Source organism: Microcebus murinus, chromosome 18, assembly GCF_040939455.1.
Source record: "Microcebus murinus isolate Inina chromosome 18, M.murinus_Inina_mat1.0, whole genome shotgun sequence".
Classification (NCBI taxonomy): Eukaryota; Metazoa; Chordata; class Mammalia; order Primates; family Cheirogaleidae; genus Microcebus; species Microcebus murinus.
The window spans coordinates 44,063,467-44,079,829 of record NC_134121.1 but is presented as its reverse complement, the minus strand read 5'-3'; the positions used below and the strand labels follow the sequence as shown (position 1 = coordinate 44,079,829).

The 16,363-nt window shown below is 41.8% G+C and overlaps 1 protein-coding gene, 1 non-coding gene and 1 pseudogene across 6 annotated transcripts in view; 2 read left to right on the top strand and 1 right to left on the bottom strand.

The window, feature by feature from the left end:
* ATP6V0A1 (ATPase H+ transporting V0 subunit a1) overlaps window positions 1-16,363 on the bottom strand; it is a 57,632-nt gene that overhangs the window by 19,795 nt on the left and 21,474 nt on the right. For all 5 annotated transcript variants that reach the window (XM_075994573.1, XM_075994569.1, XM_075994570.1 and 2 more), the window contains exons 8-17: window positions 15,748-15,830; window positions 14,186-14,279; window positions 10,768-10,980; window positions 7,414-7,564; window positions 6,234-6,373; window positions 5,326-5,480; window positions 4,774-4,864; window positions 2,939-3,057; window positions 1,154-1,370; window positions 647-754 (exon numbers count right to left, since the gene is read on the bottom strand). In XM_075994573.1, coding sequence (XP_075850688.1) covers window positions 647-754; window positions 1,154-1,370; window positions 2,939-3,057; window positions 4,774-4,864; window positions 5,326-5,480; window positions 6,234-6,373; window positions 7,414-7,564; window positions 10,768-10,980; window positions 14,186-14,279; window positions 15,748-15,830 — 1,371 coding nt within the window. The remainder of the gene's footprint in view (window positions 1-646; window positions 755-1,153; window positions 1,371-2,938; window positions 3,058-4,773; window positions 4,865-5,325; window positions 5,481-6,233; window positions 6,374-7,413; window positions 7,565-10,767; window positions 10,981-14,185; window positions 14,280-15,747; window positions 15,831-16,363) is intronic.
* Window positions 6,606-6,731, top strand: LOC142862345 (U4atac minor spliceosomal RNA). The gene has a single exon (XR_012913407.1). It is a non-coding gene; the product is annotated as a U4atac minor spliceosomal RNA (small nuclear RNA).
* Window positions 12,058-12,354, top strand: LOC109729496 (cystatin-B pseudogene; annotated as a pseudogene).

Here is a 16,363-nt window from a genome sequence, read left to right as displayed (position 1 = left end):
CTGGATCCTGCTGAGCACAGCGTGAGCAAAGCATGACCAGGAAAGGTAAAATTTTGTGACTTGTTCTCTTTACCCCAGCTACTGAAAGCTGACTCCAGCTGTCTGAGCAGCAAATACATGTTTCTCTGACTTCGGCAGGCTCAGTGCTCATGCTGAGATATAACACAGATGCATTTTAAGAGCATATAGATTTGTGGACAATTAATTATATCCACTGGGGAATTACCTTAATCTTGAGGGGAAAAAAAAAGTCTAGTAACTTTCAGCAATAGAAATACACCCACCACTAGGCCGGGCGCTGTGGCTCACGCCTGTAATCCTAGCTCTTGGGAGGCCGAGGCGGGCGGATTGCTCAAGGTCAGGAGTTCAAAACCAGCCTGAGCAAGAGCGAGACCCCGTCTCTACTATAAATAGAAAGAAATTAATTGGCCAACTGATATATATATAAAAAATTAGCCGGGCATGGTGGCACATGCCTGTAGTCCCAGCTACGTGGGAGGCTGAGGCAGGAGGATCGCTTGAGCCCAGGAGTTTGAGGTTGCTGTGAGCTAGGCTGACGCCACGGCACTCACTCTAGCCTGGATAACAAAGCGAGACTCTGTCTCAAAAAAAAAAAAAAAAAAAAAAAGAATAGAAATACACCCACCAAATGCTTCCTTCTCAAGTACTGATGGCGAAGGACCAGTGGTTTAAACAGCAGCATCCAAGGTACACACAGTAGCGCAACCACTACCAGGAAACACTGAATTCCTTTCTGCAAAGTAAGGAGGAGGACAAGGCCACATCACATAAAAGTCCATTAATCAAACACGCAGTACAGATCAACTCCAGTACAAATTTCCCCCCAAACAGTACTTTCTTACTGCTATATGAATAACGCTATTCAGTTTCGCAAAATAATTAGCAGATGTTGCAACAAAGCCTAATAATTGCCCCATAGGATGGTAGTTATAAATTCTACCCTTTCTGGATACAGAAATCACAGTGGATCCTTCCAAGCTTAAGGAAGATGGTCTGAATTTAGATCTGCATATATGGGCTAAAATCCACATAATACAGAATGGCTTTTTTAGGCTTTGTTAGAGTCAGAGAAACATCTGGCTTCCTGACCTAGGGTCACCACCTGAGGCAGCCTCCCGCTGGGTTGATGTACCTGTCCAGAATATAGCATTGATTTATTAGACTCTGGGTAGGAGAAGAGGAACATATTTATGAAGTGGATCAGAAGGCTTGGTGCATTCTCAGATGTATGAGCATCATAGGCTGTCCACTTGTAAAAAATAAGGATAACCAAGTAGCCAAACAAAGAGGTCATGAAGATTACTTCAGGAATAAATCCAAAGTATATATTCAGGGGCTTCTTGAAATAGCTAAAAAGGAGAGAGAAAAGAAATGTTAAGGCTGAATAGACCCAGGGCCACTCCTCCACTGAGTGAAGATTGTTCTGTACCTAACACTCCTTCAATTCTGTCTTTATCACTTTAAGAAGCAACAGCCATGTAATCCTAGCACTCTGGGAGGCTGAGACGGGAGGATTGCTCGAGGTCAGGAGTTCGAAATCAGCCTGAACAAGAGCGAGACCCCGTCTCTACTAAAAATAGAAAGAAATTAATTGGCCAACTAATATATATGGAAAAAAATCAGCCCAGCATGGTGGCGCATGCCTGTAGTCCCAGCTACTTGGGAGGCTGAGGCAGCAGGATTGCTTGAGCCCAGGAGTTTGAGGTTGCTGTGAGTGAGGCTGACGCCACAGCACTCAATCTAGCCTAGGCAACAAAGTGAGACTCTGTCTCAAAAAAAAAAAAAAGAAAAGAAGCAACAGCCAGAACCTGGAGGCAACAGAGACAGTGCAGGACTACCTATCACTTCCAAAGTTCTAGCCCTTGAATGGCTCCAGTGCCCTCCCTACCATTCTCTCCAGGAGAAAGAGACTGGAAAAATCTAGTATATTCTGAGGCCACAGTTCATAATTTTATGTGAGCTACATATCAAGGAAGAAAAAGGACTGACTCATTTTGACGAAAGGTGCTCATGCTCAAGTTTTGTTCAAAGATCTTTACTAAGGCCAGGCGCGGTGGCTCATGCCTATAATCCTAGCACTCCGGGAGGCCGAAGCGGGCGGATTGTTGGAGGTCGAGAGTTCGAAACCAGCCTGAGCGAGACCCTGTCTCTACTAAAAATATAAAGAAATTAATTGACCAACTAAAAAATATATATATATAAAAAATTAGCCGGGCATGGTGGTATATGCCTGTAGTCCCAGCTACTCGGGAGGCTGAGCCAGTAGGAACGCTTGAGCCCAGGAGATTGAGGTTGCTGTGAGCTAGGCTGATGCCACGGCACTCACTCTAGCCTGGGCAACAAAGCGAGACTCTGTCTCAAAAAAAAAAGGTCTTTACTACAACTGTAAATTATTAACGGACTAATATTAAACCTCATTTGAGGCCGGGCACGGTGGCTCATGCCTGTAATCCTAGCACTCTGGGAGGCCAAAGCGGGTGGATTGCTCGAGGTTAGGAGTTTGAAACCAGCCTGAGCAAGAGCAAGACCCCATCTCTACTATAACTAGAAAGAAATTAATTGGCCAACTAAAATATATATAGAAAAAATTAGCCAGCCATGGTGGCATATGCCTGTAGTCCCAGCTACTTGGGAAGCTGAGGCAGAAGGATTGCTTGCTTGAGACCAGGAGTTTGAGGTTGCTGTGAGCTAGGCTGACGCCATGGCACTTACCCTAGCCTGGGCAACAAAGCGAGACTCTGTCTCAAAGAAAACAAAAAAATATACCTCGTTTGAGATCATCAGATTTTTTATAAAAGCACTTCTATAATGTAGAATGGGGTTCTGAGTTAGTCCATTCCTAAAGATGTCATGATTTCTTTAGATAAAAACATTATCTAAACTATGCCCATTCTTATGACACAAGAGAGAAACTCACATATGGTTGAAAAGGCTCAAGCTGACTCCAAACAACATATGGATGATGCCAAGGATAACAGACATCTTCATCTTAAAGGAGTTGAGGAAGGTCAGTTTATTGGTAGCAATGTTCCAAATCTGTCACAACACAAGGAAACAAAAAGGTATTACAAAGAATTCTCAAATGGAAAAATATTATTTATCTGTTTAAAAAACAGGAGTTTTTTTTTTTTTTTTTATGGAAAATTCTAAACATTTACTTAAGTAGACAGAATTTTTTTTTTTTTTGGAGAGAGAGTCTCACTCTGTCACCCTGGGTAGAGTGCAGTGGCATTGTCGTAGCTCACTGCAGCCTCAAACACCTGGGCTCAAGTGATCCTCTTGCCTCATCCTCCCAGGTAGCTTGGAGTACACACAAGTGTGAGCCACAACGCCCAGCTAATTTTTCTGTTTTTATTAGACACGGAGTATTGCTCTTGCTCAGGCTGCTCTTGCCTTCACATCAAGAACTCATCCTCAGTGACCTCTAACATGAAAACTTGTGACTGGCTCTTTCTCCAGCCCTAGTTCGCCTGAAATTCAGTTCTGCAACTCCAACCGCTGGATGGGCATTTGTACCTGGGTGTCCCACAGGTACTTCAAAGTCAACATCTACCCTGTACGCCTCAAATGAGAGATCTTCACAAAAACTTCACAACCATAGAACACTACATGAATATAAAGGTAACTATTGTTATTAGACTCCAAGCTACTTAAGGGAAGGAGCTACATCTTAAAATTATGTTTCACCCAGCAGATACTATGTCTTACAGAAAATAGGGATTCAATAAAATTTTTTCTTTTCTTCTCTTTTTTTGAGACAGGGACTCTCTATATGTTGCCCAGGCTGTTCCTGAACTCCTGGGCTCAAATGATCCTCCCACCTCAATCTCCTAAGTAGCTGGGACTATGGGTGTGTGCCACCTCACTCCCAGGATTCAATAAACATTAGTTAAATGAATACATAAAACATTATTAAACCTCTTCACGCCTCAGTTTCTTTACATGTATATAAGGGCAGCCGTACTGCTGTTTTGAGTATTAAATCACATATATTGGGTGTTAGCAGAGCTCCTGGCTCATAGTAAGCATTTCAGTAACATTAACTTCTATTATAATTAAAATAATTAATTATATTAATAATTATTTGTATCTCTCATCTCTATGCTTTTGCATATACTTCTCCTTACCTATAACAATGTGAAAAAAATTTTTAAAGGCTAGATTAATTCCCACTTTCTATAAGAAACCTTAATCTTTCCAGCCCACAGTGATCTGGAATTCTGTAATCCCTACTTGTCTCATGCTTATTCTTAGATTCTTGCCCCCACTCTTTTTTTTTAGCACACAATAAAAAAGATTTGATCATACATTCTGGGATGAGTTTTTGTTAAGTCTGTAAAGGCAAGAATGGAAGTCTAAAATCCATAGGAAAGAGAGATTTCTGCTTTGTTGAAACATATGCTAAAAATAAAAAACCAAACTAAGTTAAGCAGAAATAAATTAAGAATGGGGAAGGAGTCTTGAAAATCAATCTTCCCAAAGTCAACATTATTAGCCACCTCAGAAATAAACAGTGCATTCTGAACTATGTGCATTGAAAATAAACCAAGAAAGAAAGCAGTACAGGAAAAAATATGTGGCTCCCCAAAGCACCTGGGTCTCTATGGCTTTGAAGTGCTCTGAACAGATACATCAAGGTTTTCCAAAAATGTATTAACAAAAAAACCAAATAACTATGTCCACTTTAGTTCTCTCACTTCAGGGTACAGGTAAAACATATGAGGTAAGCATGCAGGAAAGAAGTGCTCTTACTGGATCAATGCCGAAAGGGTATGGTCCACCAAAAACTCCAGGGAGGGCGGGATTCAGCTGCAGAACAGGGTTCCCCCGAAGTGTCTCTTCCCTACCACGATTGGAGAAAAAGTCACATTTATTTTCACCGAGATAGGAAAACAATGGGGCTCCAGATAGTGACCCCAAAAGAGACTACTACAGCTATCTGTCTCTTCAGTAAAAGAAGAGGGGAAAAAAGAGTAGGCACTAGTAACTGAGAATGAGGGATCAGAGATGACAAAAAGAAAAATTAGACACATACACACAACCAAGTAGGGAATTTGGGGATCTGCTTTTAATTAACAAAAAAAGAAAGCACTTGATTTATAGTTTCAGTTTGTTGATATTTGCGAAGCAAATCACAAAGCACTTCACAGGCTGGAGCATAAGTAAGAAGAGACACTGCATTCTTCTGAAACACAGACACTGTCAACCACTTCCTAAAGAAGTGTTAATTTACCATTTGTCTTAAAAATCAGGGATGAATATGAAAGGAATAAGTTTTGACTTTTAGCTTCTTCAGCAACTTACGTCCAATTAAAAGTAAACATCGGCCGTACACTCCAGGATGACCCAAAGATATTAAGAGACTTGGAAAAGCAATCATTGTAGATGAGGCCAGTGTACATGGAGAACACACCCATCAACAGAATAATGTATCGACCACTGAACACAGTGCTAAACATCTGGGAACCAGAAGAAAGAAGTAATGAGAATGTACTCACTGCAGCTCATGTGACAATGTCATTTAGAATAGACTAGCCCCTTCCTCTGGTACTATTTTACCCATCCTGATACAGAGAGCTTGAAGTAAAGACGAAAATACAATGCTAATGAGAAATTCACTTTCACAGCACATGGTCTCTTTATTTATTTATTCATTGGAGATGGGGTCTCGCCATGCTGCCCAGGCTGGTCTTGAACTCCTGGGCTCAAGCCATCCTCCTGCCTCAGGCTCCTGAGTAGCTGGGATGGCAGGCATGTATCACCACATCGAGGTAACACATGGCCTCTTCAGTGTTAAAATGAACATAACTTCTCTATTCTCCACCCCTCCTTTTTTTTTTAGAGAGAGAGTCTCACTCTATAGCCTCAGATAGAGTACAGTGGTGTCATCACAGCTCACTGCAATGTCAAACTCCTGGGCTCAGACAATCCTCTTGCCTCAGCCTCCCAAGTAGCTGGGACTAAAGGCATGCGCCACAATGCCTGGCTAATTTTTCTATTTTTGGTAGACCTCCTTTTTGCTCAGGCTGGTCTCGACCTCAAGCAATCCTCCTGCCTCGGCTTCCCAGAGTGCTAGGATTACAGGCGTGAGCCACCGAGTCTGGCCACTATTCTCTTTTGGATAAAAGATTTCCAGATCAAAATTTTCATAATGTATACTTGAGAAATTAAAATAAAATTTCAGTCCAATGCAGATGTAAATTAAACATTACCTCATTTTCATTCTTCTGAGAAAGGATCCGGCTCTCCCTTAACACCATCCACACAGCAAAAAGGGTCATCAAAATGCCATGGCCAAAGTCCCCAAACATCACAGCAAACAGAAAAGGGAAAGTGATGATGGTATATGGAGCTATATAGAAACCAAAAAAAAAAAAAAAAAACATAAAATGCATAAAACCACAATTCCCTAAATCTCACATTCTTTTCCATACTCTAAGATCACTATAAAGTGACTTATTCCCCAGCTGCCAGACAGGGAAAATCTTTCATGGCGGGATCTACACACCCTCACAAAGCCTCTAATGGAACCTGAGCTACTGACAACACTTTACACAAAGAACACTGGAAATGAAGGTGTAGCCCCCATCCTTTCCTTGGGGTAGCGCTACTGTCCAATGAACGAGTAGTGAGGGCAATACTGCTAACGCCTACACAGCACACCCACATCAGCTAGAGCTTTGCTTTACCTTGGTGCAATTTTTGGAAAAAAGAAAAATCTCTTTTCTAAAAAAAAAAAAGAAAGAAAGAAAGAAAGTGTAGCCCAAGCAACACTGTGGTTTGTTCTTTGATTCTCTTTTTCTAACCCCTGGGACACCGCACCTGGGGCAGGCTAGCTGTATTCTCTTTGTGCAGCAACCATTTCCCAGTTGAATAAAGCTACCAAGCAGTCTGGGTAAGCCCAGAACCAGGGCAAAGCAGGGCGTGCATCAAACTCCAGCTGAAAACAAACATTCACACTCTTGATTTAATAATTATTTACAGAGGAGAAATCTGTGTTGTACCTAAAATGGTCAATTATTGCTTTATTTTCTCTGTATAACTTTGAACAGAGAAGCCAGGAAGAAGCCATTTTAAAATAACAGACATCTTGGAAGAAGTATTTTGCTTAAAGCAGCTCCTTCCTGCAGATGGTTTGCTAGAGAAGCCCAGGTGTTTTACTGCTGTGAGGGCACATGGACGAATCCAATCAAATGAGCTCTTAAAGGAGTGCTACCTGGTGAAAAATCTGCTCCGTGTGTCAAATGAACACCTCTTCACAGGAACTACAAAGAATTGAGGTCTTGATAACATCTTCCATTTTAAGCCAGATGTTAAACAGCATTTAAAGTGAGGCATTAAAAGAACAACAAACAAAAACCTCTAGAGGAAGAAGATACAAGTTTTTATTACCTGGATTGATCTCTCGGTAAGTTCCAATTCCATAAGCGTCTACTATGTTCTGAAAGCCATAGGTAAACTTGTTGGTTTTGTTATAGGTTGGAGGAGTCTGGTTTGTCTGCATCCTGTTCAAAATGGAGGGTACAGTGGAGCCACTGTGTTCCTGGGAAATATTAACACAGATAACAAAATTAGGTTCTCCTCCTAATTGTGGTGGTGGCTACACAGGTGTATATATCAAAACTCACCAAACTGTACAAATAAAATATATGTATTTTCTTTTGCGTAAATTATATCTCAATAAAACTAATGAAAAAATAAAATGGCAGGTTATCTTTCCCAGTCTTTGGGGAAACTAGGACTGCGTATAAAATTTTAAATGGAAGACTTCAATTAGGTCTTGGAAAGTACATCCTTACTGTGAATAAAATTTAACTCTAAAATGTGTAACACCAAAGACAATGTGGAACCCCCTCCATATCTGCCTTTGTATGAATAGCGCTGGTCTCTCCTTTCCTGGATAAAGCAAAGCATATTCTCTGCCTCTGCTTTACTGCCTCCTCTTAACTCCCTAATCCCCTGTAGTTCGGCTGAACATGCTCATTCAAAATCAGTGGCTCACCACCCTACCCAAAGGGTTTTTTTCTCCAGGTGCAAGTTCCCTAACACTGGAGAACTTTTCTTTGGTGAAAATCTTTATTCCTTAGGAGTTTTCCTCCTGTTCTCTAACCACTCCTCTCTCTTTGCTGGCTTTTTCTCCTCTGCCTGTCCTTGTAAGATTGCAGGCCCTCAAGGGGCTTCCCTATTTTCTCTCTCTGATCTCCCTCTTGGAAGCCTCATTCCCTTCCACTCTCATGACTCCCATTTCCTTACTTCTGTCCTCTTGTCTGCTTGACCTTTTCACATAGATTTCTGTCCAGCACCTTAATGTGGCTGCAAACTGAACTGACTATCTTTCTTCCATCAGTAAGCCTCCCTTGCTGAACTTTTACTTCCATCAGTGTAACCCTAATTCTCCTAGCCACTCAGCTTTGATGCCTCAGAAACATTTTTTTTTCTTTTAGATACCCTGTATGATGCTTAAATCAGGGGTTTTGGCGTGTCCGTCACCAGAACAGTGTTCACTGTACCCAATAGGTAAATTTTTATCCCATACTTTCCCTCCTGGCCTCCCCCTTCTTGGTTTCCAACGTTCTTTACACCTCTTTGTGTCCATATGTACCCATCATTTAGCTCCCACTTATTAGTGAGAACATATAGTGTTTGGTTTTCCATTCCTGAGATACTTCACTTGGGATAATGGTCTCCAGTTCCACCCAAGTTGCTGCAAATGACATTAGTTCATTCCTTTTTATGGCTGAGTAATACTCCATGTTACTCCATGGTATAGATACACCACATTTTCTTTATCTACTCATGAATTGATGGACACTTAGGTTGGTTCCACATCTTTGCAATTGTGAATTGTGGTATAATAAACATTTGGGTGCAGGAGTCTTTTTTTGAGATAATGACTTCTTTTCTTTTGAGTGGATACCCAGCAGTGGAATTACTGGATCGAACGGTAGGTCTATATTTATTTCTCTGAGGAATCTCCATATTGTTTTCCATAGAGGTTATACTAATTTGCAGTCCCACTAAAAGTGTGTAAGTGTTCCTATCTTTCTGCATCTATGCCAGTATCTACTGTTTTTTGACTTCTTAATAATTGGCCTAGGCAAAGAATTTATGACTAACACTCCAAAGGCAAATACAGCAACAACAAAAGTAAATAAATGGGACTTAATTAAATGAAAAACATTCTGTACAACAAAGGAAATAATCAACAGAGTGAATAGACAACCCACAGAATGGGAGAAAATATTCACAAACTATACATCCAACAAAGAACTAATATCCAGAATCTATAAAGACCTCAAACAAATCATCAAGAAAAAAATAAACCACATAAAAAAGTGGACAAAAGGCATGAACATAAGTTGTTTTTGTTTTGTTTTGTTTTTGAGACAGAGTCTCACTATGTTGCCTGGGCTAGAATGCCGTGGCGTCAGCCTAGCTCACAGCAACCTCAAACTCCTAGGCTCAAGTGATCCTCCTGCCTCAGCCTCTCGAGTATCTGGGACTACAGGCATGCGCCACCATACCCGGCTAATTTTTTCTATATATATTTTTTAGTTGGCCAATTAATTTCTTTCTATTTATAGTCGAGATGGGGTCTCACTCTTGTTCAGGCTGGTCTCGAACTACTGACCTTGAGCAATCCACCCACCTTGGCCTCCCAGAGTGCTACGATTACAGGCGAGAGCCACCAAGCCTGGCCCAAATGCATCATTATTTTCTCTTTCCATTGTCAAGTCCTATCTAGGGGTCTTCAGCATTTCCCACTCTATGTCTATAAAAACCTAAGTGACCTCTGCCTGCAGAATCTCTCCACTCCTCAATCCAAACTAGATACTAACAGCAGATTACTCTTTTAAAACTGTTTTAATCATGTTCCTTTACCACTAAATAAATTCCAATGCCTCCCAATTCCGTCTAGAATAAAATTTAAACTTTCTAACCTGTAGCTTTAAATAAAACCTTTTATAATTAGGTTCCAGTCTTCTGATGCAGACAGGTACTCCCACTCTTTCAACTAACCCATTAAAAGAACCCATTTGTCCTTGCCCAAGCATGCATGGTTGCACTGTACTTCCTGCCTTTGTCCATACTGCTTTCTTCTCTTCGTTGCTGATCAACATCTTATCCTTTCTTCAATGCCCTGATCAAATGTCACCTTCCTTCTTGAAGCTTTTCCCAATTACCATAGTTGGAAAAGCTCCACACCTCCCCCTACACATATATGCCATTCTTGGCACAGACTATCTTGTATGTATATTATCCTCTCTTAATGAACTGTAAGATACTTGCGGGCATGTTCCGTACATCTTTATTCCCCTCCAGGCCCTTAAAGCAGGGCCTCGGATGGAGCAGTTGATCTAACTAACTACCAAACAGAAGTAGTTGAATACAGAGTGTGGGTCAGGAAATTGATAGTCAGGTCATGAGCTACCCTGAAGAATCATGGGCATATGACCAAATCACCTCTCTGAACTGCACTTTCCACATCTGCAAAATAAGGATAATACTCTCTAACAAGTCATGATTTGGGGGGAAAAAATTAAAAAAAATTTTTAAACATGATAAAAGAAAAAAAAAGGATAGTACTCTAGGCTATCCTAGGTATATGAATGTACTGTCAGGATACAAGATGGATATATTAAAGAATTCTGAAAGTAAAAATGACATAAAAATGAAATTAATATTACTATTGATAGGCACATCTCTTTCTGGCCACAAGCTGCATTGCTAGCTTTGGAGACTCACCGTGCCCCTTCTCAGTGCAAACTGGATAGAGTCAAGGTCAGTGACGGGGCACCAGACCTCTGCAATCAGACACTTCTGGGTCACATCTATGTTGCACAGGTTCAGGGTGTGGTAGATGGCCTTCATCTTCCGCACCTTGATGAACCAGACACGGATGTTCTTAGCCGCTGCCTGCAGAACCCTCTGGCGGTGATCCTCCGTTTGATTCAGAACCTTTTGGAAGAGAAAAGAACAAGGGAGAGATCCTTCTACCACCACTCTTAGATCTCAGGATAGGAATGACAAAGAGGCATAGCTTTCTGAAAAAGACTGCCAGGGAATTATCTTTCTCTTCCTCTGGCTAGAAGTTCTAGTTACTAACATCCACTTTCATTTAGCTTCAAGCTGAAGAGAAACCTGAGAAAATGGTTTCTAGCTTTTCTCTCTAGAGTCAATCTTACCACCAATCCAAAGCACAACAAATGTAGGTCACTGGTTTTTACCTGGCTCATTAAAGAGCAGTGACTTTCTATATGGAGACTGGAACTCAGACTCAAGGAGCAGACAAATGAACAAACCCACACTAAAGAACAGCCACCTGCAGAGTCCTCTCTGTGCACATGAGCCAGTATCAGCAAAAGGTAGAAAGAGGCAGTGCTGACCACCATCGCCTGCCTAAGCAGGGACATGAGCCGGGAGATGCCAAGGGATTAGGAGCACACGTGGTCTCTGGAGAGGGTTTGGACCACCACATACCATTGCCATCACGGGGCTGATAAAGGCTTTACCTTTCTGTCGGCATTCTTAAAGGAAAAACATTTCAGCATTGATCCTCTGGAAACTAGTTCAGATTTCCCTGAGAGGAATCACACTGCCAAAACTAGGGTTCGAATAGGTGCAGGGACATTTTACATTCTATTACTTTATTACCAAATATTTAAGGTGTTCAATAGCAGAAGAGAGGCTGGCTAAGCCTATTGCTTGAAACTGGAAGGAACTGGGCAAGCAAAGCACCACTCAACACTTCTCTGTGAGAATCTGTCTTAAATCTCCACAACTCTTTGAAAAGGAAAAAGCGACACACTAGCCATGTTAATCACAAGTCTCCACTATAGATGGTTCTTTGAGTTAGTTCAGAACAAAGCAGTAACTACTCCTTGAAAAACTGTCTTGGGCAGAGGAAGGTGACTTCTATAAAGAGGTTTCTTTAAAAAATAAAACAAAATTCTCTACACTTATGGCACTAAAAAAGATAGAAATAACAAACAGCCTGTTGTCGGGTTCCCACCCGCCGGTTCCGCCGCTGCCGAGATGATGTGCGGAGCGCCCAGCACCACGCAGCCGGCCACGGCCGAGATGCAGCACATCGCCGACCAGGTGCCGTCCCAGCTTGAAGAGAAAGAAAATAAGAAGTTCCCCGTCTTCAAGGCTGTGTCATTCAAGAAGCAGGTGGTCGCGGGCACGAACCACTTCATCAAGGTTCACGTTGGTGACGATAACTTCGCGCACTTGAGGGTATTTGAAAGTCTTCCTCATGAAAACAAGCCCTTGGCCCTGTCTAACCACCAGACCGACAAAACCAAAGGCGATGAGCTGACCTATTTCTGATTCCCCGGCTTGAGTGGGGCCCTTGGCCTGCGTGACGGATGCTCGGGATGGTTCTGTTACCTGCGAGTGTGTACCTGGGATCATAAAGTAACGTCGCCCCTCTGCTGTGCTACCCGGGCTAGAAGGGGCCGTGTCCAGCAACTTCTCTTGCATTTCTGCTTCTAAATGTCACTATTGATTTTTTTCATTCCCAATCAATGATCTTAACTTGGTTATTTTTAAAGAGGGTTATATATTACCTTTAAATATATATATTTTAAGTCTTTAAAAAAAGAAATAACAAACAATAAATAAAGAAAATCAAAATTTACATTAAAAAAAAAAGCCATGGCATGCTAGGGCAACACTTATGTCACTTGAAGACAGCAACCTTCTCTCCTGCTTGTTGATTATTCACAATTACTATTATTAATAACACTTCTGGAAGGATGAAAAACAAACTTGCAAGCAATGTTCTATTTGCTTTTCTCTTTCCTTATCTCACTTCTTGGTATTCAATTCCATTTTTTTTTTTCAGAGACGGGGTCTCGCTATGTTGCCCAGGCTGGAGTGCAGTGGCTATTCACAGGCGCGATCCCACTACTGATCAGCAAGGGAGTTATGACCTGCTCCGTTTCTGACCTGGGCCGGTTCACCCCTCCTTAGGCAACCTGGTGGTCCCCCGCTCCCGGGAGGTCACCATATTGATGCCGAACTTAGTGCGGACACCCGATCGGCATAGCGCACTACAGCCCAGAACTCCTGGGCTCAAGCGATCCTCCCATCTCAGCCTCCCGAGTAGCTGGGACTACAGGCGCGCGCCACCGCGTCCGGCTCAATTCCTTTTTAAAGTTTCAGTTCCGATAGCTGGATTTTTAAAAAATCAAATTCTAGTCATTTACAATGACTACTGTACATGTCCTTTAAATCTAAGCCTAAAAGGAAATAAGACAGCCCTAGAACCCAGAATGTACTAATACAGCCTGTCACTCACCAGCGGTGCTAAAAATCTCTCTCTCTGTGGCTAAATAGGTAAGTGTATCTTAAAGGAGCGACTACAGGTCAAGTGGGTGGGGCATATATAATGGGGCTTGGTGGGAAAGACGAGAAAGGGAATTGAAATGGGAGTTACAACACACCTCTGACAATTTTGCCACTGCCGGAAGGAACTGGCTTTGGGATTAAGTATGTTTATTAATGTTTCAAGGGCGCAATCATCACATTCATCTCTTCAAAAGGGAACAAAGCTCCACTGCCACCCTTTCCTTCCACATATGCAAAAATCACGACTCCTCCCTAGCACCCTGTGACAACCATGGTGTGTGTAAACCACACACACTGCAATTTGGTAAAACCTGATACAATCTCTTCTTGGGTACAAGAGTCACACCAGGGCTCTTTGGCCAGACTGTGTTGTTAAGATCAAAGGTGACTAGAAGGAAATGTGCCAAAAGTATTAAGAGTGGCTGCCTCAGTAGGCACAGCGTGTGTGTGAACTGACTTTATATGTACTTCCGGATTATTTGATTTTTTTTTCTTGTAACTAAGCATATTTTTTTTATTATAAAAAAATATCTCAGACTCATGAGGTGGAGGGGAATTGAATACTCTAAGCAACAACGATTCCAGATGCTTAGCATTCCTGCTTCGTCTGAGGACTAATGCTATTTTTAACGGTCATTCCCTGAGGCTTTCCCCTGTTCCCAGAGAAACATATTACCCGTGGACCTTTCTTTTTATGGTATCCTGGTTTGCCACAGGTACCTAATGAACTGTCACTGTTTCAAGGAAGAAGAATGGCCTTCTATTGTAGTATTTCACAAAAACAAATCCCCGCCAACCCTCTGTGTACCATTTGGAGGTCATCGATCCTGGTATTAACGCCGGAAGCCATTTCCTTCCTCTCCTGTGGTGTCTCAGGACAGGGATAGAGTGAGGCCCGGAACCTGGAATGAACAGACATGGCCTTAGGAAGGTCACAATCTTTTAACCTATCCAATTTAAATAATCTCAGAAGGTGTTGGTGGTATAGTGGTGAGCATGGCTGCCTTCCAATTTAAATAATCTCAGAAAGTAATCCTAATTTACTATAACCAAAACAGGATTAGGTCAGACTAATATGTTAAAGCAACACTAATTATTTATATATGAAGTTACCTGCAGACAGAGCAACAACATTTGAACTATCTTGACCTTCTCTGTAGCTATGCAATTTTCTTGAGATTAAAAACAACAGGCCGGGCGAGGTGGCTCACGCCTGTAATCCTAGCACTTTGGGAGGCCGGGATTGCTCAAGGTCAGGAGTTCGAAACCAGCCTGAGCGAGACCCCCGTCTCTACCAAAAATAGAAAGAAATTAATTGACCAACTAAAAATATATATAGAAAAAAATGAGCCGGGCATGGTGGCGCATGCCTGTAGTCCCAGCTACTTGGGAGGCTGAGGCAGGAGGATCGCTTGAGCCCAGGAGATTGAGGTTGCTGTGAGTGAGGCTGATGCCATGGCACTCACTCTAGCCTGGGCAACAAAGTGAGACTCTGTCTCCAAAAAAAAAAAATAAATAAAATAAAGCAAATTATATTATAAATTATTAGAGAAAAATGTCATGGAAAATATTCTGTCACTAAGTCAGAATTTCAGAAAATTTAGGGACACAGTGCCTATGGCACTACACTGGTTATGTAGACCTATTGTCCCAGAATAACATGGCATTTATAAGCCAAGAGTCCTTAAAATTACTTGTTACTAAGGAAAGGAAATCGTAGTTTTGATGGTACTTTTAAAAATGAACTTAGGCTATTTTTAATTGTTTATTAATTGTTAGCCCTAACATTATTAAAAGATATATTCACCATGTCAAGGTAGATTAAGGAAGATTTGTGAGCCCAGCAGTTCGAGGGTGCAGTGAGCTATGACTGTGCCACTATACCCCAGCCTGGGCAATAGAGTGAGACCCTGTCTCTTTAAAAAAAAGAGAGAGAGGCCGGGCGCCGTGGCTCACGCCTGTAATCCTAGCACTCTGGGAGGCCGAGGTGGGCGGATTGCTCAAGGTCAGGAGTTCGAAACCAGCCTGAGCAAGAGCGAGACCCCGTCTCTACTATAAATAGAAAGAAATTAATTGGCCAACTAATATATATAGAAAAAATTAGCCGGGCATGGTGGCGCATGCCTGTAGTCCCAGCTACTCGGGAGGCTGAGGCAGCAGGATCGCTTGAGCCCAGGAGATTGAGGTTGCTGTGAGCTAGGCTGACGCCACGGCACTCACTCTAGCCTAGGCAACAAAGGGAGACTCTGCCTCAGAAAAAAAGAAAAAAGAGAGAGAGATAGAGAATAAAGGTTGCTAGTTGGGTAACTTAAAAAAAAAAAAAGGATTTGTTTCACTATTCTAAAGCTCAAAAGTTAATGTTTCTCTTACCCTTCGCAGATCTTCTTGACTCTGTTTTTCAGCTGATCGCCTTGGAAGAAAATGATAAACACAGACTTGTGCACGTGGTCGCCCTAGGCCCCAGAATCAAACACCAAGAGTTCAGGCTTCTAAACCTGGATGAAAACTTCTTCAATAGCAAACTTTTGCGGTGATACAGGAACAAAAGGCATCTTTTAAGGAGATGACAGTCCTGTACTTTAACTACCACCCTCATTCCATTTCTTAAACTTCACTACAAGAACATCTGCCCATCCACAAAAATCTTTCTCTATTTGTTTTCTGACTCAGCCAGGAGCTTCACAGAGGAGCTAAAATGGTATTCCTCCTAGCACTATTTAGCCTTACTTACCAATTCAACTTTAAATCTTATATTGTTTGAATGGCATAAGTATAGAGGAGGGAAAAGAGAAGGAAGCCGTTTCTCTCTGTTTGGTGCTTAGAAATTCATAGATATAATGGGTTGAATAACTACAAGGAACTGAGTTGCTGGGGAGAATGCTGATGTAGAATCTCATGATTCATGCTAATTTAGACTGTATGGGGCAGGGAGAAAGGCAATCCATTCTGAATACAAAGTTTACAATTGGAGTATAATGCAAGGACT